This window comes from Paramormyrops kingsleyae, chromosome 13 (genome assembly GCF_048594095.1).
Source record: "Paramormyrops kingsleyae isolate MSU_618 chromosome 13, PKINGS_0.4, whole genome shotgun sequence".
Lineage (NCBI taxonomy): Eukaryota > Metazoa > Chordata > Actinopteri > Osteoglossiformes > Mormyridae > Paramormyrops > Paramormyrops kingsleyae.
The window spans coordinates 9,975,992-10,003,391 of record NC_132809.1 but is presented as its reverse complement, the minus strand read 5'-3'; the positions used below and the strand labels follow the sequence as shown (position 1 = coordinate 10,003,391).

At 42.5% G+C, this 27,400-nt stretch overlaps 2 protein-coding genes across 2 annotated transcripts in view; one reads left to right on the top strand and one right to left on the bottom strand.

Annotated features, from left to right (window-relative positions):
• Positions 1-17,998, bottom strand: part of LOC111842923 (cGMP-inhibited 3',5'-cyclic phosphodiesterase 3B-like) — a 46,433-nt gene extending 28,435 nt beyond the window's left edge. Inside the window, exon 1 of the mRNA XM_072698149.1 lies at positions 16,921-17,998. Coding sequence (XP_072554250.1) covers positions 16,921-17,802 — 882 coding nt within the window. The 5' untranslated portion in view covers positions 17,803-17,998. The remainder of the gene's footprint in view (positions 1-16,920) is intronic.
• A 2,163-nt stretch (positions 17,999-20,161) lies between these two features.
• Positions 20,162-26,311, top strand: psma1 (proteasome 20S subunit alpha 1). Its single transcript, XM_023808992.2, has 10 exons — positions 20,162-20,302; positions 21,847-21,891; positions 22,456-22,557; positions 23,357-23,460; positions 23,555-23,643; positions 23,810-23,880; positions 24,071-24,200; positions 24,281-24,360; positions 24,455-24,559; positions 25,915-26,311. The coding sequence occupies exons 1-10, from the start codon at positions 20,300-20,302 to the stop codon at positions 25,972-25,974; spliced, it is 789 nt and encodes a 262-aa protein (XP_023664760.1). The 5' UTR covers positions 20,162-20,299; the 3' UTR covers positions 25,975-26,311.
• The last annotated feature ends 1,089 nt before the right edge of the window (positions 26,312-27,400 follow it).

Below are 27,400 nucleotides of genomic sequence, written 5' to 3'. Positions count from 1 at the left end.
AAAGAGAGCACGTCTAAATATGTATACTGATTTTCAATAATAAATGTTATCTGGGAGTCTCCAGTATGATCATATTTAAACTGCTTCATGTAGGTCTTTGGCAACTTCAGGAAACACAAAGTGATACATGCATGTCAATCCAAGGCAGCGAAACTGAAAAACCCAGAGAGTGAAAATCTAACGATGAAAAATAAGAATAATTAGCTTGATAGTGCAGTGGTTAGCACTGTTAGCTCCTCGTGTCACTGTGGGGTTTCCTCTGGGTTCTCCAGAACCGACAGTCTGGTAATATGCAAAATCGCCTGTAGGTGTGAATGGTGTGAGTGCCCTGTGATGGGTTGGCGCCCCCATCTTGGGTTATTCCATGCCTGGACAGGCTCTGGACCCCCACAACCATGAATAGGACGAGTGGGTACAGTGGATCGTTAGATGGCGGAGGCTAAACGGAGCAGGGGAGAGGCGGGACACTGCTCACTGAGGTATACTGCTCACTGAGGTATACTGCTCACTGAGGTATACTGCTCACTGAGGTATACTGCTCACTGAGGAAAGATCCCACCTGCAGACATCTGGCTGAAGCGAGTAAGAGGCCATGACTGCCTAAGGCTCTGCAGAAATCCTGGTCACCGCCTGCCCGCTGACCCCTCCCTATTCAGCCTGCGAGTGCCGTTAACCCGCTGCTTTGTCCCGTGGCATTAAGCAGACGTCACAGCCCGTTAATCCGTCCATCCACTGCCCGGGCAGGGCGCCTTTAAACTTAAGTGCCTGTCAACGCGGATCGAAGTCGGAGCACAGTGAAGAAAAGCACGCCGCCTCTTCCGTGCCGGAAGCCCCCTCCGTGTCTGACACGCATCGGCCAGAGTGGCGCAGGTCAGCGGGATCGATCGGCAGTCGATGCGTTTCGCTGCGGCTGGTTCGGGATCCTTGGGGGCCCCTCCCTTTAAGCTGCCCCCCCAGCAGGTAGCACTAGGTTAAATCACATGAGGCAGGACGAGCTTGTGACCGGAGAATGCTGTCTACCTCTGTGCACCATTCCAACACGAGATCTCTCAGGGAGGCGTGGCCTGGCTGTCATGACATGTTCATGACGGTGTTTGTGCGTGTGTGGGGGATGGGGGGGGGCACTCAGTCAGGTGGTGGCGCCAGTGTGTTTTTTAAAGGCCTGCTCAACGATGGGCTCTGCCCCAAGCAGCGTGCCATACACTGTCAGCAGAAGCCTTCTTTCAGCCACAAATCAATGCAGCTCAGGGGTTCCTGGATCTGCACAGAACAGCCTACAGCCCCATAATCGAGTCACTTCGCACGGCAAACGTTACGCTTAATTACAGCATTGATTAGGAGGTGTACAGCCCTCTCAAAGTACGGAAACACTCTGTACAGGTCCCTCCTGTACAGAGATACATGTACAATAGGTAATTCAACACTCATTAAAACATCTCAGGCTAGAGGTCATGTTTCTGAAAGTATAAAATTATTTTATTTTAAAAATGTATTAGTTAATATAAAAAGTAAAACAAACATACTTATTAAAACCAAACCAGAAGCCATCCACCTCATATCTATACCAATCTGGAAATTCATTTGCATTTAATTTGAGTCATCAGACACACTATGAGCATTTTGTGTACAGTGTATGGAATGTCATCCTTGTAATGGTTATTATTATTAATTATAATTTTACACCGACAAAAGCTGAAATACAAATGTTTAAAATTCACAAGGAAAATGTGGAAAAACTACGAAATCTTCAAAAGCAGTGGTGTAATAAATTAAATCATCCCCCAGAAAAATGTACCATATAGCAGAGTTCAACAAGTATGATATCATGCATTTCTATCCGAATACATCATGCTTATCTACGCCAAAAAAGATCACATTATGATTCATTTAACAGCAAGCAAACTCTAACAATCAAGAGAAATCATACAGATTATCTGGGAATTAATCAGTAAAATTTTCCTTAAGGAAATCAGTAAAAACATCAGTAAAAACAGGACAAAACAGAAAAACAAACAGTGGGTGTAACTTTAAAAAATCAGATTTTCCATCAAATCCAGTAAAACATCCTGCATTTTGTGACACTTTTTCAGTTGAGACAGGGGACAAATTTTCCGGCTCTGCAGAGATGCCTTACGTGAAGAGATTACCGGAAACAACGGTGTGAAGACTCCAGCACAGACAAGGTTGAGTTGGACGTGTGAAAGCAACAGAGAGGACGATTCAGAGCCCTTCCTTAGATGAGAGATTGATTTTTTTTCTTTTTTGTTCCTTCCCCCATCTGAGAAAAAAATCCTACTAACGTCATAGTTTTTTCAGAGAGAAGGGGGATCAGGACTGGGGTGTGTGTGTGTGTGTGTGCGTGCGTCACAAAGAGGGTAGCATAGTTACAGGCTCGTCGACAAAGAAGGTACTGCAAAAATTTTTAATGCGGTAAATCTCAATCGGACTTCTATGGGTGGCAATGCGCTCGATTATTTAGAGAGCAGCTATCCTTGGACACGAGGACTCAGGTTTTTTCACTGCAATGACTAACAGCACTTCATAGGTTTGCCCTTTGCTGTGGGGTCTGCCCTCAGCAGCTAAACACACAAACCTTCCTCTGTAGCGGGGACTGACGTCAGCCGTAGCCTAGCAACGGCCTTTTGGTGTAGAAGCGCCGGTGCTGACACTGTTTTCAATTGAGAGAGAAAGACAGTAAGCAGCAGGGCTGGAGAACTTTAAAGGAACAGGAATCCGAGCAGAACCCGGCACACCTTTCAGCAATGACCTCGAAAAAAAATACACACACACACACACATATATATATATATATACACACATTATATATATGTGTGCATATATATATTTATACACACACACACACACACACACACACACACACACAAGAACAAGCCCGCCGCAACGCAGAGAACATAAGATTGAAAATGACACATGAAACAGTACATTCAAATATAAGTGAGAAATGCAGCAGTTATAGCAATGCAAGATTGGCCTATTGCAGGGTTACGTTAACATAAAAAATATTTAACAATGTTAAATGAAAACTCTCCAACGTATGACAGAATGGCAAAAACGTTCATTCATAAAGATGGATCACGAAACATGAATAAAAAGTTTTGGTTTTTTTTAATGATTAAAAAAAAGCTTTGATGGGGCAGCAGGGGGAGGTTCTGTAAGTGTAACAGGAATCGGATGGTTAGACTTTCACATCTGCTATGTATGTATCAGCTCTAATACGTAGTCGTCTCATGACTACGGCACACAGGAACTATCCAAGCTAAATATAAGCTCTCAAGATTGTTACATACACATACCATTCATTTCACATTACACAGGGCTGGCACAATAAGCCTAACCTACTACTGTAATATGTAAATGAAAAAGGTAACATATATATACTAATTTTTCCCGAAGTGTTTTTGCGAGAACCGGACACCTATGATGATGGTATGTGTATACTGATTCAGCAAGCTGCTTGCTGAAACGGCTAGTGTTTTGCCTTTATAAATGTTCTAAATTATGAAATGTCTTAATTCTGTATTTGCACCGATCCACTTCTGTGCTCATTACTGAATTTTTTAAGATATCATTTTAATTAAAAGAACTCCCGTGAATAAAACAACCAGAAGTCTCAACATCAACAGAAATTTAGCCCATAGCATAATCTATGACAAAAACTACAAAATTTTGTATAAATTTAGTTATGACTTTAGGATGCACAAAACAAAACCAGATCACTATCTCCATTTTAAAACTTACAGACATGGACTCCTCTGACTCCTCACTGAGTCTAACTCAGTCGGCACCACAATAATAATTATAAAAAAAAAAAAAACTTGGAAACAGTCAAACGGCCCACAGGACGGGTCTCATAACTACATATAATCCAGTCCAGCACTGATCACCTATGGAGCAATACAGGCACAGCATTAATTCAGTGCACATGGATCACTTTCTATCTATAGCATAAAAGCTACTCCAAAATGGAGATAATATTCCTTGTGTACAACCATAAAAATGCCTAATTTTCCAGGCAGCAGTGTATTTAATAAAATTCACACGTGAAGTTTTGTAAAGATGGTGTACATTTTATTACTTCATTTTGCAACTTGTATCAATACTCACAAGTATAAATGCAAAAAGGATATGTACGAACTCAGGAATTAATTAAATTAAAGCAACAAAGAATATGAAGAACCAGAAGGATTACGGAGCAGCTGAAAGGGAGCGGGCGGATCTTGCTCGCCTTTATACGCGCCTTTCAGCCGGACTGTGAGGACCGTGCCCCGAGTCACCGCTTCCCTGCTCGCCAGCTGCCCCAGCTCAGCTCGGCCCCGTAAAGCAGTCATCGGAACTAAACAGCTACAAGCTAATTGCCGGCGATAGTGACGCAAACGGTTGCCCGGGTAACAGCCGGAGTTGTGGAGAGTGGCCACTCTAGCATTTCCAATGCCGTCACCGAGGCCCCCATTCGGTCCAGCCGTCCCCCAAACCTCGATCGGAGCATACTGAGCAGGTTAACCCCCCCCTCCCCCAGCCCTGCACACGGATCAACTCAGACCACAGTACAGCACCCCTGTTAAGCAACCCCCCCCACCCCACGCACACACACACCTGCCGTCTCCCCAGCAGGAAACGCAGCAGGCTGCTGTGAGCCACGATGCAAATCTGCCCATCAAAACAAAAGATGAATGATTCTGCCTGTGTTCTTCTGCTTCCGTTTCGTTCCAGGTTTGGACCGCGCAGGACGCCGCTTAGCACAAACCAAAAAAAAACACACGACCGCACAATACCCTCTCCATCCAACTATCTCCTTAAAAACACATACCTTCCTCTCTATGACAACATAAGCTACTTACATCCTCGGTAAGCCGAGAAAATGCCTACAGAGAAACAGGATTTACGTTTACATTCATTAATTTGTCAGCCAAGCGCGTTAAAACACAGACGAAGAGCATCAGCGCGGTACAGTCAGACGGGCCCAGGACCGCCACCTGTGCAGGCGGGGAAGCGGGACAGAATGACAGGTGGAGAAAAGGGGAGAAGCACCGGCTCGGTGATGTGACGCCAAAGAGGAGCCTGCCCGCGTGCCTTTCAGCACACAGCACACCATGTTCCCCGTGTACTGACCGCTTTGTACTGACACATGAATCACACCTAATGACATTTCAAATTAATTCCTTACACCAAAAATACTATATATGAATACAAATTCTCAAGAATGCATTTATTAATATAAACCAATATAAACCAACTCAAAATAACATTTAATTAGGCAAACACTTATTTTATCCTATAGATCACTTAATATTCCTCCAACGTCTAGAATTAAGCGACAGTTAAGATGATGCTATGATTTCATTGTAATATTCATCTGACAAGAAAGCAGCACAAACAGGAAGTGAAAATAGAGGTACTGTTGCAAATCGGGGCAGATTCCTACAGTCGTTTCACATTAAAACCCTTATTTCCAAAGCCTTAAAGGCGAACGTATGGAATGCTAGATAGCGAAAAGTCCGTCAGTTAAAAAGGAGGGTTCTTATCTGATAAATCCAGCCATTTGATAAGTACACTGACATCTAAAAATCAGATTGCTGCTAGTTATTATTAAATGGCATACTTCATATTCACGCTAAAGAATATTTCAAAAATATAAACTGTGTAGTCATTTCATTTTCACACTACGCATCAATTAGATAAGTCAAAACTTACATAAAATTCTCTAATCCACTACTTTTGTCAACAGATGATTGAATAAAATGTTCTCTTGAACTGAATGTTTTTTTAAGCATTCACCTGATGTGGGGTGGTGATTATTTCGGTAACACAGTGGTTCAGTGGGTAACACTCGCATCTCCAGGATTGGGGGTTCAAACCCAACGCGTGAGTGTGTGTTTGTGGTTTTCTCCTGTAATCCAAAAGTTAAAATTAACTGCTTATATTGATCGCATGTGCCCTGGGATGGAGTAGTGCCTAGGTCTAAGCTACCGAGTACAGGCTTCTGAATAAGAGATTAGATGGATCTACAATGTAAAGAAGGCACACAAGTGTGATTTTGCTGTGTACATATTTTGTGAAACATGCCCATTTTAATTATGTCCACATTGGCACAGTCATTATTTACAAGGTGGGGTGTTTCATCTTTCTCCCCGTTCCTTTGTGCTGGAGCTGATAACTGGATTTCTGCAGCGCAAAAAGTAAAACCCGTACCTCCTTTTTTTGTGTTGCTGTGGCACTTGCTACGTCACTGGCTGGTGACGCCAATGTTACATCATCCCACATGGCTTCACAGCGAGAGAACGTGATAGCAGCAGACCCCCCCTGCTGCAGCCCACGGCTCTGGCGACATGTCTGCGAGTTAGTTAACCTGCCCGGCGAAAATATCAGGGAGGGCAAAACCTATGCTGCAGTGTATGGGGGGGGGGGGGGGGGGGGGAGTCTAGTGGGGATTAACCCCTGAGCACACCTGAGCGCAGTGTACGTTCTACCTATGGACTATGTCCATGCGTCACACAGATAAGATAAAAGGGTCTTTCAGGCCAACTTGAGGAGGTCATTAAACATCTCGTTACATCTTTTCCTTAATAAATAGGGTCAGCTGCCAAGCAAATATCCCAAGCAAGAACAAGCCACAGGGCCAAGACGACATACACTAAAGCGTTTTTTATAGGTTATGCCATATTTTCAATGACATATTGGTGCAATTTGAGGTTTCGTGCATATATGTAAATTTGGGCTTTAATTTGTTCAACAGTGCAGCTTCCACAAGGTTATTTATTGATTAATGATGCAACTCTCATGTTCGGAAAGACTCTGAGCGGTTATAACAGTAAAATGGGGCAGCCTGGCACCAACACCCTGTCAGAGGGAGGGGTCTTAGGCTAGGAGCAATGCTGATGATGTAATCGCCTTACAAGCAAGGAGCAGGAGAGACTAGACAAAGGACAAACTGACACAAAAAAAACTCCCTCCTACCCCCACATGAGTCTATAGACTCCTACCTAAAAAAAAATGATATATATTTTTTTTCTTTCTTTGTTTAGATTCAAGGCGACAAAATGCTGCAGACCTATAGGGCATTAAGCATGAGCTGATCTGATACAGAAATGTTGCCACCATCACCTTTACACTAGCAAAGTGTAACATAGTGTGCAAGAAGCATTTTGTAGTGGCCAGACACACTCAGCAGCAGCCTTTACAGGGACAAAGGAGTCAGAGGAAAGGTTTCAGTCAGTCAGTCAGTCAGTCAGTCAGTCAGTCAGTCAGACAGACAGACAGACAGACAGACAGACAGACAGACAGACAGACAGACAGACAGACAGACAGACAGACAGACAGACAGACAGACAGACAGACAGACAGACAGACAGACAGACAGACAGACAGACAGACAGACAGACAGACAGACAGACAGACAGACAGACAGACAGACAGACAGAGCGCTTGAAAATTCCAAATTTACAGTGAACAATTCAGCCTGTCAAAGTTTTGGGGGGAAAAAATACGTTCGACTCCAATCGCAACATGCCATCCAAAACTAATCTTGCCCCATAATGCAGTGTGCAGCATTAATACACCGGGAACCAAAGTACATGCCACATCAAGAGACACGTGCCAGAAATGTGATGGATTAGGAGAAGAAGAGGATCGGTGTAACAAACACAGAGAACAGATATCAGTCTCTTCCCCTGCTTCTACTCAGCTAAAGAGATCTGTGACATGCATGACCCTGCTGCAGGTTTGGTGAGGACCTGCTTCTCAACTCTGAAGTTGTTGCCCAAATGAGTGCCTGATCAAAATGAAACAGCTGGTACAAAATTCAAAAGTAACTGTTTGTGGAAGCCCGACAAAATAACTCCCCCCCTCCCCCCCGATATCAATAAAGTTCCTTCATTCTTTCTCTTTCCATCCATCCATCCATCCATCCCATTGCTTCAACACTGAAAACCACCTGGTGACTTCTGGGTTTAACCTGTGGACATTCTCTTGAACACATGACTTTTACTTCCTGTACGGGGGTCAAACTAAACCTGAAGAAGGCATGCGACCAAAAGAATACTGTCTTTTTTGTCTGTGGATACTGTAAGTGCTATAACGATAGCTCAACAGTGAGATTAACCACACCCAAAGCCCCCCCATTCACAGACACACAGAACCCCACTGTGCTGGAGGGCAGAGTTATCAAAGCAGGGTACGTTGTAATAACTGCAGGCATACTTTGGACGCTCTTCAGATTCTTTTTTAATATAATAACAAGCACAATAGTACTTGGCAAAGCATAGGGGCCAACAATTCCTGATTAAAAAAATAAATAAAAAATTTACCACGAAGAAAAAAAAAACCCCCCGGGGTTCATCCACGTCATCCCTTTAATTAGGGGTTATTTCTGTGACATGGACCGTGTAAGAAACCTTTGTATTATTGCAGTTGCAATTTAATAATGTGTTGCCTTCCCCGTTACATTAGCTTAAACTCCATCAATTAAATGCACAATACGTAAACACATTTACAAGAAATAAAATGTTCTTTGGTGCGAATTATGAAATCACGCTGCTCCTGGCATCTTAGGCAGTTTCACTTAAAGGTTGGCACGAACCGAGGCCTGTGCCCGCCTTTTTCATTGCAGGCTACTCATCTCACTCGACGCCATGATTTTACACTCACTCTGATAAGTCACTACTCCCCCCCCCCCCCCCCCCCCCAATGTTGTTTCGTGAATTATAAGGTTATAAGTCTGCCCGTACTGCCTCGCATGGATAAGCGGTAAGCAGTACGATCCGTATATCGGCCCTTCTGTCCCATGTTGGGACGCACATTTAACTTTACATCATGGGAAAATGAAAGAATGGTGCATAAAAAAAAATAGCTGCAAAAATATTTATGCTTGTTTTTCCAGTAAATAATTGTTCTTCCATAACATCCTCAGTTTGCGCTTCAGCTCTTTAATCCCTCCGCTGTTTCCTGCCGGCTCTCGGCCGGGTATATCTTTTGATTATCGGCCCCCCATTAATCTTTGCCTGTCCCATGCTTCCTGTTGCGAGATGCATGAAAAAGAGGCCATTTACAGGTTCAAGCCATGACCTAAATGTATTTTTTCCGCCAGTGAGAAAAACTGAGAGAACTTTGCAGTGACTGTTATGCGTACTTCGGAGATTCATCTTTTACAGGTTTTACCACTAAACAATGTTTCTCTCTGTAAGCTGAGACAGACTCGAGTTGGGGACAAAGCCAACACAGTCCTGTTGAATTATACTGCACCCCCTGTCCATTTTGTCTAATTTGGTTTTTATTATCAGCAAAACAATCGCTACTAAACTAAAATCAACTGGCAGTCGGAAAAAAAAATTTGACGCGAATGCTTTAAAAGCAATAACCTACGATGCACACCAAAGCAATTTGCTTGTCAGTGTGAACAGTGAGCATTTAACCATGGTGATCAGCAGAAGCACACGTCAATTAAAAGCAGATAAGGTGCAAAAACAAGCGCTCAGGGCCGTAACCATGATGTACGACACACAGCTTACACGAATCCACGTGCATGATAATACATTATATGCGCCAGTTTGTATCATGCATGTGTGATTAGTCAGAAAGTAATATAAATAAATAAAATCATTGTGGACATTTCCTGAAGTGTTAGTGTTATAATTTTCTTTTTTCCCCATATTAAAAAGCATGCCTTACAGGATAACAAGCTGACAACCATACCGATATCTGAAGGCAAATGATTAGCTACTCCGAAGCTACAACGTTTTAGCTAATGGATAAAAAGCTGTTGTCGATTTTGTGAAACGACGGTGTTGTTGCCACCAGCCGGTCCTCTTAAAACGGGATGATGGCATGTAAACACGTCGCGTGTTTGGATGCTTAAGACGAACCTTTCAGCACACGGTGAATATAATGCAAAGCTACCGCTCCTCTTGGCCAGAGATTCGGCACCTTCCTAATATTCAGTTACTTCTTTCCAACTCTGCTGTAACTCTGGCCACAACGCCAATATCAACGCCAATATCCCCATTTCTGGAATGTATGTCGTCTCAGGCGAAACCCCTGTCCATCCGCATGCTCCCAGTTTCGGCGGGGGTGCCCCTTACCGGCACACCCATGTCCACTGGGGGCCCCCTGATGTCACCATGTAATAAAAGCGAAGCCGCTCGCTCTGCTTGTCCACTAGGGTGGGCATAACCTGCAGGCACAGAGGTACGGAGACCGGCGACCAGACAAAGAAAGTTAATGAGTAGCCCAGTAGGCACGGGCTTAACTCCGGATCGCCGATTAAACGGGTATCCTCAGATTCTTCCTCGCCTCCCCAAAGCCTACATGCCTGACATAAAAGCTCGGATTACCTGACTGAGGATGTGCATGACCTGCCCGCGACAACGGGATAAACCGCCTCATTCCAGCTGCCAAAATTTGTTCAAAATTCAGTAATGTCTACTACTGAGTTGGACAGACGGACGAACAGACTGACAGTGATAGATCTATACAGACAGCCATGCAGACAGACAGAGATTGAGACAGACAGAGATAGAGAGGCAGACAGACAGAAAGGAAAAAAGAAAGAAAAAAAGGAAATTCAATCCGGGGGGTGATTGCGGTGGCTAGCAGGGATAGGGGTGCGGAGTTTGCATACTCTCTGCATCCCATAGATCCCCTGCAGGGCCACTGGTTTCGTCCTGCAGTCCAAAGACATGCAGCTAGGTTAGCTGCCGTCTCTAAATTGCCCATGGTGTGCGAGTGTGCGTGCGTGTGCGAGTGCGAGTGCGAGTGTGTGTGCGTGTGCGAGTGTGTGTGCGTGTGCGCAAGCCGACCTGCAAAAACCCTGCTTGAACAGAGCGTTGTGAGTTGACGTCACGTCCAACAGAGCAACCATTTTTAAAAAAAGCATGTGAAAGAGGGACGTCGCAGGCGCTGCTGGCCAGGCCCGGACATCACCGTGATGCTGACGTAGGAGGGACTGTTTGGCTGCAGTTGCTAGGATCCAGCAAGCCCGGCTGCCTCATAACCTGCGAGCTTTCTGTGTACAGATGGTCCACCATTGGCTCGTCTAACACACGTCCTTCCCTGCATGATTTTCAGCCCATGATATGTCAGCAGAGTGCTAGGGGACATGGGGTGTAGCTCATTAAAGAAATTACCTCTTGGAGCAGACAGGTTCTGTTCTAAACGGCCCTTCAGTGTCCCCACCCAACCCACTGACAAGCGTGGGGCCCCCACACCCGGCTAAAGGTCAGTTTGCTTTCTTTCGGAATAACAACACATATCAAGTCCATAAACATTTCAATTTGCCGGCCGACTTTTAACCGAGCTCAGCTTCCGCAAATCAACCCAGCGACAGCGAATGGCGGTGAAGTGTCAGAAACCGAACGAGTCGCGAAGATGCAGAGGACACGCCCAGCTATCCGTCATCTTCTGAAACGAGGGATGCTACGAGATGGCGTGTGGAGATTTGGCTCCCTGGACATACGGTCTGATGGGGGTGTGCGGTCACCATCATCTAGGCAGGACACTAACGGTGACAGTCCCCAGACCGAATGTCCAGCAATCAGAAGTCATTAAGAACAGCCAACAATCGCCACAACACCCAGGGAATTTCTCTCCAGCCTTTGAGCACATATGGCAAGACTGTCCTGCTTTCATCTTAAACAAAAACGTGCTTTAGTTCTAAATAAAAGCTGTGAGGACTCACGGACAATGGACCATTCCTTCGACAGTGCAAAGGCCCCCAAGTTCTGGATCACACTGAGGGACACTCATGGAAAGACCTGACTGATTTGATAGAGCCTTGGATGGTGGAAATGATTTATCACACTGTATTTATCCAAAATTCCTAGTTTTGTCCCACCTGCACAACATAAATAAAACAGACTGCTCTGGTGATGACAGTTTATTCCTGCATATCTTGGAATTAAGAACTGCTGTAGCTGTCTTGTCACTGATTTTAATGCCATATGTTTTATTAATGGAAAATAAGCTTGTTCCGGCGTGACAGTGTTTTATTACTGTTCTGGTACAGCACATTAGCCTTCACATTACAAAACGCCTCTATTGTCCGAAGGCGTATCTTATGAATGAAGGAGCGAAACTCCGCAGAGCAGAGTAACCCCCCCCGCAATCCCCCCCCCGGTCCTCACGGCACCGTACGCCTCCATTCGAGCATCTGGGTTTATTTCAACTTTACAATTCTAAAGGTATATTCAATAATAACCAAAAGCTTTTCCGAAAATAAAACTTGTGAAATTCTGACTTTTTAAAAACTTCTGGTCTCAAATTGCACAGTATTGAACAATCATAAATTATGGCTAAGCTGCTGTTAATAATAATAATCATAGCAACACCACCACAAATGGGGGTGCTGCATGGCTTGTTGGCCCCTGAGCGAGGCCCTTAACCCCCACTTGCTCCAGAGACTGTCTGACCCGCTTTCTCAAAAATGTACATCACTCATAAGAGCGGCGGCTAAATGAAGTGCAAATGTAATACTTAGTAACACTTTTATGCATCCCAAAAAACAACCGCTTCTCCCAAAATACAGAACATGACAAAACAAAGAAGCATCAGGCAATTAAAAACCTTCATACCCGAATTATTTAAAAAACCGAGTTGCTGAGCATCTGAATACTGTAATGCTATTTATGCTAAATGGAAGCCACTCTTGTGCCCTGCTGAGTTGCCCACGATGCACAGTGCCCCCCCCCCCCCCGGTCACAGTGGAGGAGGGAGCACCATGCAGCAGACTCTACATTACTCACACCCTCAATGGGCACTACAGCAGGCAGGCCCCACAAAACAGCGGCTCCTCAAGCACCTCACGGCACAGCAAAGAGAATCCATCCATCCATCACCTATCCCAGTCAGGGTCACAGGAGGTCTGGGGTCCAGCCTGGGTGGGATTCAAGTCCATCACAGGGGACATGCGCTCACACACACACACACACACACACACACAGATTTGTAATTATATCTTTGTGGGGACTCTCCATTCATTTCTATGGGCAAAACTCTAATCCCAACATCACAACCTTAACCCCTACCCAGCCCTAACCTTAACCATAAGTAACCAAACAAAACACGAGACTTTTGGCATTTTTAGTTTTCTGATTGCATTCACATATAATTCACAAAACAAATAACAGGTTTTTATTACATTGTGGGGGACATTTGGTCACCCACAATGTCATGTAAACATAATCCACATACAGACACAGACACACACACAAGCATGCTCACATACAGTCTGGGCAATTTAAAAACCCTGATGAGCAGAACTGGACGTCTTTGGAGAAAACGGAAGTACCTAGAGGAGCCCCAAGTGACACAGCATCAGCATGTGACCTCCTGAACACGCAGGACGGAGGTGAGACTCGGAGAAAAAAATCCCCAAAGCCAGAACTTCATCAGGGGGCAACTCTACTATAATATTTTATCACAGCCAGCTGTGTAAAACCAAATAAGTAAATGCTATAATACAATGCATGAATACCTGGGTTTTGTATCTTTTAAATTAAAATCTTTACTGTTCACCGAACTGAACACAGCTTTGTTCTGTAATTTGCCTGGGTCTGTGTTTACTGGTAATATGCATATCAAGAGACAAAGGCAGAGTAGGGGTGGGGGCTTAGGGTATTTACTGTCTCTCATGTGACAGACCCCACATCCCAGAAACCATTGTTGCGTATGTGTGTGCGTGTGTGTGTGTGTGTGTGTGTGCGTGGTCCAAGGATACCTTACCTGGTGGGGACCAAATGTTAGCATGGCCAGCATTAGCATTTTTCCCAATAGAAATGAATGCGCGATCCCCACAAATATATGGTTACAGGTCTGTGTGTGTGTGCATGTGTGTGTGCGTGTGTGTGTGATGGAGAGAGGGGCATTAATACAGAGTTGCTATGGGCCAAATCACTCTGGAAAAAGGCCACAAACCTTGCAACCACATATATAAAAGTGCATGTTGGTAACGCATAGCTATTAATAATGTCAGATGGGATGTATCAACTGTAAACAGGACTGGGCTAGTTGTTATACCATCAGCAGGGATGTTTCGACTGTAAATAACTCCGGTGTTAACTACATCCGATGGGATGTTTCGCCGCGCTGCTCATGCCACGCCAGCCCCCGCCAGCCCCCGCCAGCCCATGCCAGCATCTGCACCGTGCTCCACGGCCCTGGCTGGTGCCCCCCGTAGGCCACAGGTGACACGGGCATGTGTTGCTGTCTTCTGTCCCAAACTGAGCAGGTGAGAGTTAGACACACACGCTAGGTGTGAGGGTTCCGGTGGCACCGCCAAAACCGTGCCGTCTGTTCGACGGAGTCCGACAACAGGCAGCAACACGCTTCCTGACAGAGATAACCAGCCCACAGGTGAGAACGCAAACGCAGTTCTCCTGACCTGGTATAAAACACAGCGGTCACATTACATTTGATGAACCACAAGATCTGAAGCTAGATTTTATAAAGATTATTAAAAAAAAACACATTACTGAAATATAAAATATTCACAAAAACCTAAAGTCCCAGTTGTGGCCTAAATTTTACCATGCTTAGAAAACCACACAATAAATGCAGGTCAAGTCAAAAATCAATAATACCAAAACTTCAACACAGCCATTTTTTTTGAGCCCCACAATTTTTTTTGAACGATAAGTAATTTACTAACCACCAATATGGGTATTTGTGCCTTGATACCATCTGGATTCATCTTCAGATCTAAGACATCGATTTTAATTGGTGGTTGGGAGCTCTAAAGTAGGGCAATCACGTCAGAAAGGGAGGGAACTTTATTACAGCATGGCACAGAGAAAAGCACTTTTCGCATTAGGGTGGGGGGTATTTCAAAGAGAGAGAGGTATTTCACCTCAGCATGCGGGGCAGTGGGACAAACTGAGGGGGGTATTTCATGGCAGGGTGTAGGGGCTTCCGCACCATGTAACTAAAAATTATCTAAGCGTGAAATAATAACCGCAAGTGGAAAACAAGACACCAAACGTGCTTACAGGACTTTCTGGTGGCCATAGAACATGGACACTTAAGCAAGTACTTCTTCCCATAGATTTTTTTTTTTAAAGCATATGAGTGAATGCAATAAATCAAGTGATTGCAATTTTGTCTATAACAATCCAATGCCAAAAGTGAAACCAACCTTGCACTTAAAGAGAAAGTTATTCAGTATGCTGAAAAGAAGAGCAGTAACCATGACAGGACTGCCCAGAAATGAAAGCCAAATTTCAACATTGTTATTTTAATCACCAGGCTTTGATTGAAAACTCAGACAATCCACTTCGAAATGACATGCAGACCTTCAGACATATTTCAAAACGTGCAGCATATACACAGACAAAATATTTTTCTGCTTCATTACAAACAAAGCCTGGAAATGTGGCACTCAGTAAATGCAGACATTTAGCTTGAAAGAGACATCACATTTACACAAAGGCCTGACTTATAGCAGACAACTACAGAAAGCTGACTGCACAAATGTATGAATGTAGCTGTGAGTACATTTCCACGTACTTATGTAATAGCCAAATCAATTGTACACCCCTAAAATGAAATTAAATCCCTTTTTTCCCTTTTACCTGGGATATTTTTACCAGTGTTATTTGTGCATGTGTGTGTATATGCACGTACACAGACATGCAAAAACATATGATTAAATACTGACTTTTGTCATTGGCACCAAAATGTCTGTCTTTGGAATTAAACAATAAATGTTTCACAGTTAGTTTTGTGTCTAGAAAGACTTTCTTTTGCAAAAGCAATGAGCCATTCCCAGGGCAATCTGTAACAGAACCACAGTAAAGCTGCACAAAGTACTGTAAATTATTAAAACAAGCAGCTCCAGTTTAAAAGCATGGGTATGACAATGTTAACAGGATGTATGAAGTTATGCTTCTCTGTCACTCGACACTGAGGCCTCAGAGTGCCTGTACCACATCTCTCAGTGGCAACTGGCAAAAAGCGATTAAATTGTACTTGGGGTGCTTACTGTACACTACATATTATTCATCACCCTGTATTTTTTCAGTTTAAAAATCTTGTTCTTTTTAATTATTTTTGAAGGATATGCATTCAGAATTGCACCAAATGGAAGAAAGACAAATAGGTGAAAAAAATGCAATTAAATGAAAATTGAATTCACTTTAATGATGCCTAATAGGGGTTTAATTTTGTATTTCTGCATCCGGGTGCGAAACCTATTAACCGGTATACTTAATGTTTATTCTTAAAAATATTGAATATACTAAGTAGTAGACCATTTACTTGCCTTATACAACATGAAAAAATTATATGAAAACACAAACAGGGAATGGTTTCATCATCCTAACTATATTTTATATTTTAAGTTTTAGAATTCATCTGAATATATTATAAAAATTTTGAATTATTCAAAAGGTAACACACTGTATTTAATTGTATTCAAAACTTTTCAAAAACGGTAATGAATATTTTTTTCTGCATACGAGGTAAGTTATTAACAGTAGTTAGTTCATTAAAAAATAGCTTGTGTTTATTATTATTTATTTGCTTTTCTGGAAACTTGTTTTCGAAGTTTAAACTTTTAATGTTTGGCCTACATGTAACTACATATTTTGAGGTGCGGAATTCCACTGGTAAACACCTTCTACTTGAATAATAATAATAATAATAATAATAATAATAATAATAATAATAATAATAATAGGAGCCTAATAATTCAATTAAAAAACAGAAAGATATGTAATAATAAACGCGCACTCCCTATGAACTACTGATATGACATTAATAACTCCGTGCAGCAAATGGCATGAAAATATGCATCTTTGCATTGTTTCCTAGAGGTTCAAGACTGCACTGGCTATTTATTATTATTTTTTGTAGTGTATATAGCATGACAGTCGCTGATATTTAAACGGCCATTCGTGTGTAATTGCGAGAACATACCTGCTCTTTGGAAATACAGGGCAGCGAAGGTCTCCGGGGCATCTTACAACTGCCATAGTAACTGGTGGACGTTTCTCCGAGGGAAACGCAACTGGAGCGTCGTCTGGGTCTGATCACGGGCACCTTCTCCTCCAGGTTTGGGATCCTGTGAGAGGCGTCCCTCCATGGGTAGCAGTTCTCGAAGCAGAGAGCCAGGAGGGAGCCGGCAACCCCTGCGAGGCACGCCGAGAGGGGTCTCAGGGACGGGGGCAGGGAGTCCAGACTGGTGAAGGAAACCAGCCACACGGAGCTGGCGAAGACCAGGATGAGGACACTGTGTCTGAGCTTCAGAGCCGGGATCAGGGTCAGCAAACCGACGCAGCCCAGGACGAAGAGCAGCCTGCCCACCATTTGCATTTGCCGATCGTCCCCCCATTGCAAAAACTGCACGACCAAGAAATCCCCGAAGAAGCAGGACGCCGGCAGCGACGCCAGCCAGCATCTGCAACTTTCCTGCTTCTTCCTCCTCAGGTAAAACGTCAGGAAGAAAAACGCGCAGCCGATGCTGAACAAGGGACTGACGGATTGCGAAAAGCCCAGCAAAGTCCGCAGATCCAGAAAGCAAAGTCCACTCTGCAAGCTCCGGGAATTAAGCAGCGAGGCGACAAGGACCGCAAATGCGCCGAGATACAGAGCCGTAGCCCGCAATCGGGTGCCCAGCAGATCCGGATTGCAAAATCTGCACAAGTTAAATAAAAAGCCCCTCCGGTGATCTTGTTTTAAAGGGGTGACGCAGCCCTTCGCATAGCCGTTCCTGAAGCTTTCTGTGCTGTTTACACTGCCAATGCCGTCGTGGTGCTTGCTTTTACTGTGCACAACATCTCCTTCTTCTCTCACAGCCATGTTTCGCAAGGCGTACCCTTAAATTCCCGTTAAAAGTTTCCTTGCCCCCAGTTTTTTCCCCCTCGCCGTATTATTGTGTTATTGCATGACAGCGAACGCGCTCCATGGCCACTGTAACTCGAGCATTTTGGGTAAAAGGAAAAGAAGGTGAACTGTTGTTTTTTTCCCCCGAAGATGGTCTCTATGGCGCCGCCTAGAGGTGACATGATGTTATATCGACTTCGCGTTTGACACGAGGGATGCGCGGACAGCCCGAACGCTGACTGCCTGCGTCCAACACTAAAACACATATTTCCATGCCTTGCCCTGCATACTGTTTTTGCTCCTGGTAGATTCTCTAATAATTACCATTAATTGGGATGTTGTCTAATTGAAATTCACCTTATATCGAAAGATATGATAAACTGAATTTGAAACTCGTAAACTGAAGCAGGCCTGGACTGGCCATCTGGCATACCCGGCATTGTCCTGGTGGGCCAATTGGTTAGTACCCCCCCCGATCTGAAAAAATGTACCTTGGGTATGTATGTCTGGTGGGCCTGTCTGGGCATTCCAGCCCAGGGCTAAAGTGATGAAAATACATATATTATGGATACAAAGACATTTTGTGCAATCTAAATCGAATTATTCATTGATCATTTGGAACCACAAAAAAGAAACAGAACAAGTTACCCTCTAATCAAATAAGCCATTTAGTCACTTAACTTTTAAAGGGCTACTGATTAAGTGGCCATTGATCAATTGACGTTTTCATTTAGTGGCATAGGGCTATTGTCCAAAGCGACTTAAAATTTTATCCATGGATATTATGTTGGAGAGATTCATAGAACAACTGCAGTGTCCTTACTCAGAATGGGACTGGCTACAGTAAGATTATGAGCCACTGTCCTTAAATACTACTTTACCTACTGGCTCATAATTGCTATTGCTTAACAACAATTACAAACCACTGCAACCGTTACTGTAGTCAGTGTAGTGTATTAAGCGCGTTAAAAAGACTCTATGTCGCCCCCTAGGTGTGACAAGATATAAAGAGATCTAACAACGATCATTCATCCATTTGGCTTCCATGGACTTGTCCTGGTCATGGTCACGGGCCAGAGCCTGTCCTGGGCAGTGCAGGGCACAAAGCTCATTTATAACCCGAACGGAATGCCATTTATTCACAGGGCACAAATGGTGTGAGTGTGTGTGTGTGTGTGTGTGTGTGTGTCCTGCAATATGATGGCACCTCATCCTGAGTTTTTCCCTGCATTGTGCTCATAAAAGGCTCTGGGCCACTGCAACCCTGCATAGGACAAGTTGCATAGGACTTGCATAGCTCAAGTTTCTAATTTAATACATTTCACCTAGACAGCACCACAATAAAAGGACAATTAAGAACTGAACAATAATAACATCCAGAATAAACATCGTCTAGCAAGGCTTAGAGTCAAAATCCATGGATCAATGAAATATATTTATATTCTACATTAGAAAACACACGCACACACATACACACACACTGAACAATACTTAATTGTGCTATTACATGGTGTAAAATTTAATTGTAAAAGCAAATGAATAGAGTCACATTAATCCAAAAGAACGCATTTAGATTGGGCCGGGTCAGAGGTTAGCAGTGTTGCTTCCCTCCAGTGGCCTAAGCTTCTTATAATGTCTCCCCCTCCTCATGTCCATGCTAGCAAACAAAGCCTCTGGCCCCTAACCGTTAAATGTTACAGGTGTACCATGCATCTTTATGAAGTATCCTTAAGGACTGTACTCTACATTAATTTTTATCGTCTTGTCATAAAAAAGAAAAATTAAAAATTGTACACAGCAAAATAGATTTGTCAGCCTATATATATATAATTTGGTCTAGTTTTGGATTATAATGCAATGTAACATGCTAATAGATCAATAGCCTCAGGGTCTTTCCCGTGAAGGGGGCCATCGATCCTCCGTGGGCCCCCCTTTTTCTGTGGGCCCTGGATGCATTCCCTGTAGTTCCACCAGTGCTGCACCCTCTCCAGGGTTATTAGATCGAATTCCACCTGTATCACATGTGGCGTTTGTATGTTTCCCCATGTCACAAAGTCCAAAGACAAGCAGCTTCTTGCCCAACCTTATATTCTATGCTTTCTGGTAAAGTCTCCAGCTCCTCGCGCCCTTGACCAGGCAGAGTGGCTAGATGATGAATGGAATACAGTTAAATTGATAATAATGCCTAGAAGACTATAATTCTCGATTGAAATATGATTAAGATATTTTGTGTCCATGTAAAATGATAGCACCATACAAAAATGTAAATAAATATTAATAATTTCATTGTGTGTTTATATTTTGAGAAAAATATTTTCATCCTCTGGGTTAAACCTCCATACATCGTAAATTGTAATCAGTTTTCTTACAGATCTACGATCTATTGCTTTTGCCTGATCGTTCGAAAGATCCAGGAAAAGCAACAGATCGACGATCAACGAAGGAAAGTAGTGCCTGTCGCAGGGAGAACAGAATGGTAAGGATGAATAAAAGTTCATAATGTGTTTTGTTTTGCATCCGTAATAAGCTACCCCTAAATTGTTGTTTTATGTTCATTTATAAAAGAGTAATGCTAGTGAGCGATGAAAACAAGTCTGATTTAGAGAACGTCTACTCTAATGCACAGGGCAGTGAGTAAGCGTTTAGTTTCCTGCGTTGCCGGCCTGCTAAGCTACTGTATCATATAAGCGGGCAGAGAGGTTTCAGTCACTCTTTAACAAGAGCAAACCCACACACTGGCTTTAAACATCTTACAAATTGCAATGGCTTTATCTTTTTAAGGGGAATTCAACGTTAATTTTACATTTTATAGCCAGGCTTTGCAAGTAGGGAGGCCTTGGCTAGGCGTCTTTGTGATTCACAATAAACATCAATATTTTTGTTCTCTATCCGGGATGTAAATGAAATACTCATATAGTTGCGACGTTCAGTAGAAAAATATAATACATATAATACAATTGTATGAACATACAATTTTTTCTGGGAAATTAATTTTACTTTCGATTTCAAGTTCGTTCATTGGAATCTAAAACTAATGGCGGGTACATGGAGAAACTGAGCATCATGCCTTATATTCAGAGAAGAGGGGAACGAAAATCCGAACGATGTTAATTATGTGTGGTTATGTTAGGGTGACCATTAGTCATTGCTGCCAACTCTCACGCAAATGGCGCGACACTCACCTTTTCAGACTCACGCAGGAAATCTTATTCTATTATAAACCTAAATTAGCTGCATCGGAAGCATTGGGGCAGTTTGCAAACCCTGCAGACTTTTTACAACGTAATAAAAGTCTTACATGTATGTACATTCGTGTGCATGTGCGTGCAGACTTATCTCGAATTGAAAATCTCAGTCAGCTGCCCAAAGTTGGCATCCCTGCTTTTTACAAAGTACTATCCGTAGGCGTATTTGCGTTGCTTTGACGCCTCTCTTTGTGTCCTGCCCTCGCTGTCCGCTTTTTGCAAAATATGGTCGCCCCAGTCATATTAGACTTGTAACTAATATGAAACTGGGCAAGCATACATGTAACAATCATACACATGTATTTCACTACACTTAATTGGAAGGAATCGATGTAATCATTTAAACACATTTGTAGTTGTAAATAACATTATATGAACCATCATATTTCCATGCTGCAGTCGCATCCTTATCGGTAATGTGATTCTTGCCAATTTTGATTAGGCATAAATATATACTAATCCCACTGTAAAAACATTGCTAAGTAACAAGTAGTGAGGAGATGAGCAACCAATTTTCCTGTCAAGGTAAGAAGTGATGTCAAGTGAGACTGAAGAACAGATGGTATGTGTAAAACAGCCCTGTTAATTATTCACAAGCTGGACATTTTATATGTTGTGGTATATAAGGACGTAGAAGAGGATGTTCATTGTGTGGGTATAGTCCTCCGAGATGCAATATCAAGACAATTCGGTAAGTATGTATGGGACAAAAATATAGGTCTATTTAAAATTAAGCTCACAATTGTTTCCTTTTTTTTTTTTTAAATCAATCTAGTTTCGTAACCAGTATGACAACGATGTTACAGTTTGGAGTCCTCAGGTAAGTAGGCAATTTTGCTATGCTTCATAATCCCATAATTCAGCAAAAATAAGTCTGTATTAACACCTAATGCTGTTAGGTCAGGACAAAACTGTGTTCAGGATAGGGCTGGGCGATATGTCCTAAAAATGATATTTATAGAGATTTTCACGATTTTTGATGTTTATCACGGTGTTCTAAAATTCATATGTAGAAAACAGTAAAATATGAGAGGTGGTTTTGAGTTTTTCTGATTATAATGACCAAATTGTTTTAATAGTTATGGAGTGTGTGACAGGTATAATGATAAATGAGGCCAACAACAGACTCACACCTTGATGGAATTTGTTTAAAAATAGTATAGTATAACTGTCAATTATGCAAGACAATGAGCTTTTAGGCTATATCACGACACTCGTGATATTCAAATGTATGACTATACATGTTCATAATCACGACACAATATATTATCGATATATCGCCCAACACTAATTCAGATAGCTAAATTCTTTTAAATGTAATATTCATAAGATTTGTGTTAAGCGGTTTAGAGAATACAAATAAATGGTGTTGTATGTGTTTCAGGGGCGTATTCATCAGATTGAATACGCCATGGAGGCAGTGAAGCAGGGATCAGCTACTGTGGGGCTTAAGTCGCGGACCCATGCTGTGCTTGTGGCCCTTAAGGTATGGGGCTCTTTGTCTGCTTTTCCATGTTTCAGATTTTCGTCTTAAATACTCAGCTCAGATATTAAGGTAGTATATTTATGAAAGACGTGGGATCTTTCAAAGATGACATTATTTTTTTTTGCGGTGGACCAAGCAGTATAGTGTTTCCCAACCCAGTCCTCTTGAAACCCCAGACAGTCCTCCTTTTTGTTCTCTTCCATCTCCAGAGAACATTCGTTACAGATATTTGGTGTTCTTCATTGGCTGAGAGCTGGGAGGGAGCAAAAATCTGGACTTTCTGGGAGTCCCTGGGTACCGGGTTGGGAAACACTCTGTTAATGGTTTGCTGCTTGAATTATGTCTGTTGGCTATAGAAAGATTTCTGCTACTTTGATCCGTATACTGCACATAGGACTCATCAGTGTTGGGGAAGTTAAAAAAGTAATTCATTACAGACAGAGGTGAAAAGTTCAGGTCCAGAAAGTACAAATCCAGACCAAGTTTTTTTTTTCAGCCTGCGAGCTGAGTATGAGGAGTCACAGTCACAGAGTACTCAATTGGTTGGTTGAAACAAAACCTTGGTTTGGATTTTTCCTTTCTGGGCCAGAACATTCTACTTCTGTCTGTAATAGATTCATACTGACATTGCCTGGACTGGGCAATGTTGTAATGGAAGTTAGAAATCAATCTACTTGTTCTGTTGGTCATAATCACTTTGCATTATAAGTGAAAGTTGTTCTTTTTTGGGGGCAAATAACAAAAGCATGTTTTTTTGTTGTTGCTGTAATTAATGCTGTTTGGCACTTCTCTTTCCAAGAGGGCCCAGTCAGAGTTGGCTGCTCACCAGAAGAAGATTCTTCATGTGGACGACCACGTGGGCATCTCCATCGCAGGCTTGACAGCGGACGCCAGGCTCCTCTGGTCAGCAGAATTGCAAGTTCAGCACCATTGGTGGGCATTACCAAGGCAGCCACACCACTTGTGATGCCTCTTCTGTTCTCTCACTTATCTACAGTAACTTCATGCGTCAGGAGTGCCTTGACTCCCGGTTTGTGTTTGACCGACCGCTCCCCGTGTCTCGCCTGGTCGCCCTAATCGGAAGCAGTATCCTTCAGAATTTCACTTTCATAATCATATAACCTGAAATTCAGCTTTTGACATTCAGTAATGTGAATGCTGTTTTGTGGATCCCTTCTCTCTGAAGCAGTTAAGTGTTCTTCTAATGCTGTACTGTTGCAGTACAAAGCTTTGCCCTTGACTGCTTCTTCAGAAACCCAAATTCCAACGCAGAGGTATGGAAGGCGGCCGTACGGAGTCGGCCTGCTCATTGCCGGCTATGATGTAAGTAGACCTTAGCTTGCTCTTCATCATGAAGTGTGGTGGGTTAAGTACATCCACTCTACCATGTATCTGGTGCGTTCCTCTGCTCTGTCACTATCAAGCCTCTTGATAATAAGTAGCATTTTAATTGAAGAACCCTGATTCACATGAGAGGTACATTTGGAATGGATTCTTCCCCTTTCGCTCCCAGGACATGGGGCCACACATCTTCCAGACGTGTCCCTCAGCTAACTATTTTGACTGCAAGGCCATGTCCATCGGTGCCCGCTCTCAGTCTGCCCGTACTTACTTGGAACAGAAAATGGATCGTTTCCCTGACTGTGAGTAAAACGCCATTGTTCTTGTTGTCCCAGCTGATGATGGAGTGTTTCACCCAAAGGTTCCCATGGTTGTCTTCCAGCCAGCCTGAATGAACTGGTCCAACATGGTCTGCTTGCCTTGAGGGAGACCCTCCCCACAGAGCAGGATCTCACCACTAAAGTAAGGACACCTGGTGGTGAAATGGCTGCTTAACCGCACTAAAAGCGTCCTGCCTGGAAATAAAGGGATCACCTGGTGTTTCTGTTTATTCCAGAACGTGTCTGTGGGGATTGTAGGAAAGGATATGGAGTTCACCATCTACGATGACGATGATGTGGCCCAGTTCCTAGAAGGCCTTGAAGAGAGACCCCAGAGAAAGGTATGGATGATGCATGCAGATGGTGAAAATGGTGTATGTGTTTTCCTTGTCACTTTGGAAGGAATATTCCAAAATAATATTGTGATTTTGCATTGCAGTAGCATGCCTTTAAGGGTTTTGTTGCCATGTGCTTATTGATTGGTACTGAAGATTGTGCTGCATTGTATAATTAAAACAAGAAGCCTATGAAGTGAAGCATGCAGAATGTAATAACTAGTTGCAAAATGTAAAAAAACATTTACTTGGTTATATCAAGGATGGTATTGCTCTTCACATTTTTCAAGCAAGATCCCTTTTCCTCCCACTCAATTTTAGTCAAGCTTTTCGTGGATATAAACAAAATTGCAATACTGATTATGTACAACTGATTATTCCTGAATTTACAGAGACCTTTAAATTTTAGTCCCCTTTAAAACTTAACTGTTACAAGTTGGAACAAGTCAATGATGATTGGTAAATTTGCATCTGTAATGGATACATCGTCAGGGTTTTTAAGAGAAACTAATACTCAGGATGAGGTAGCAAACCAGCAGTCAGTCTGATAAAACATGTTGGAACATGAGGTTTTCAGCACACTTTCTGGTGCAAAATATGTTTTACTAACGGTGAGGGTGGAGTGGACTCTGTTAGAAACTTTCTCTCATAGTTCAACGAAGTAGTGAAGACAGTCCAAGCAAATAGTGAGATACAATGAGAACTTTAAGGTGGAGAAGCAGTGGTGTGAGATTCTTGGGGTGTTGTAAGGTTGTAAATACCTGCCATGATTGTTCAGGGTCTATCTAGGAAATGCAGTGTCAACTTTCCAGAAACTTTCCATGAGAAGTAGGGTTGCAAAGGGGCAGAAAATTCCCAAAAACTTTCCATGGGAAGCTAAGCTGGGGAATTTTGGAAATGCGGAACTCTGTACGAGCTGTCATACAGCAAAGAAAACAAACTACAGTATATGAATAATGAAACATAGAATATGACTTATAAGCAGTGCGTTTTGATGCAGATGCTTATTTTGGGATGTTTTTACACACACAATTACTCACAAGCACTTGGTTACACAAATTACTGTTGTGATATTGTATCAATATGTCTTTTTTTCCAACTACATTTAAGTTCCCTCTTGTAGGCTAACCTGCAGTTTTGGAAATTTTCATTTTATTCCCATTAATCCCCATATATTCCCGTTAATTCCCATGGAAAGTTTCCAACTTTGAAAATGTCCAGAATTTTGCGACCCTAGAGGACTGATGTATGATTTGTATGAATTGTGAGACTGAAGATTTTCATTGCTGCTGGGGAGGGTGAATGCTGGGTATGATGTTGTTGAGTTCACAAGTGCTGCTCCTCTTACCCATGTGCTGTAGGTTGCCCCACCTCCAGAGGAGCCGGCAGCGGAGAAGGCTGAGGAGCCTATGGAGCACTAAGCCGGCCCACTCTACCTCACAGGCCGTCATCATAGAGCTCTTTCCCCAGCCACCCACCTCTGTCACTCAGCGGCCATGTCCACGGAGATATAGTCCGCCTGTGAATTGGGTTGCATGGGAAAATCTGGAAACATTGCACAGAAATCCCACGGCAGTTAATTTGTTTTGTACTGAGAAATTTATTGTGCAAAATGCAGTTTCAATTACAACAAGTGCAGGAATTCATGTTTGTTTTTGAAAAAGCCTCTGGTGTCATGTCTTTGTTTGCTTTCCGCCTGAGCGTTCAAAGGGCACTGCTTCCCAAAATGAATTAAAAGACACTGCGTTGTCTGATTAACCTGTTTTGTCAGGGAATGCATTAAGGTATCCTTCTGCAGGAGCAGTAGCCTCTTGCCACACCCCACAGTTAATGACTTTGTATTTTCCAATATGAACTATATTTAGAGTGGTATCACTTATTATGCATATGGATCTATGAAGTAGCTTGATGATTTCAGTAAAATGACATTACATTACCGTGACTGGAATTAGTTAACGTATTTAATGAGGATGATTCAAGCTTTCGCTGGGGGAACTCGCAGCAATGCAAACTTATATAGCAGGTTACCTGAATTCAGGAATTAAAAATTTAAATCCGCTTGCTTCTTTTGAAGTACACCATATAGCCATAATTCAAATAAATAATGCTATAGGTAATGACATACTAGGAAGGCAGAACAGGACAGGGGAAAGATGGAAAATTATACTGCAGAATGTTTTTTTTTAATCAGTGGAAAGTCCTTTACTGTTTCCATTGACACATATATGACAACAATCTGAGGTTTTTTTTTTTTTCTTAAAAAAAGGAAAACAGAACACTAAAAAATAGTCGAAATATGGGATGAGAAGTGATATGTTAATTATTCCAACCTAATTCATTTTTTATACATGCGGTTGCTCTCAAAGGAGTGTGTGTGCCTGGTCCATTGCTTTAGTATTTGCTGTTTAAGGTATGATTTGCAGCAGATGTAGCAATATGATGCATAATTATAGGTTTTAAATACGAAAAAATTATGTAACCACAGAAATGTGACGCGGTGGTCATGCTTCTAGCGACGTAGCCTCACATCACCACATATGTGGGTTCAAACATGCTTCAAGCGCTCAGGTTGGTTGCTATATTCTGGGGATGACAGGTGTGTAAGATAAGGTAAGATAAGATAAGACTTCATTGATCCCACACTGGGGATATTGCAACAGCCAGTAAATAAAAAGCAATTGAAAAGAAACAGACAAAAAAAAAAAACTAACATACAATAAATAATAAAATTAATGCACACAATTACACATATTGCACAGACCCAAAATTCACATACATACATATACACATACATACAGATTGTACATACAGTCATGTAACTATAGTTGTATTGCACAATATACAGAA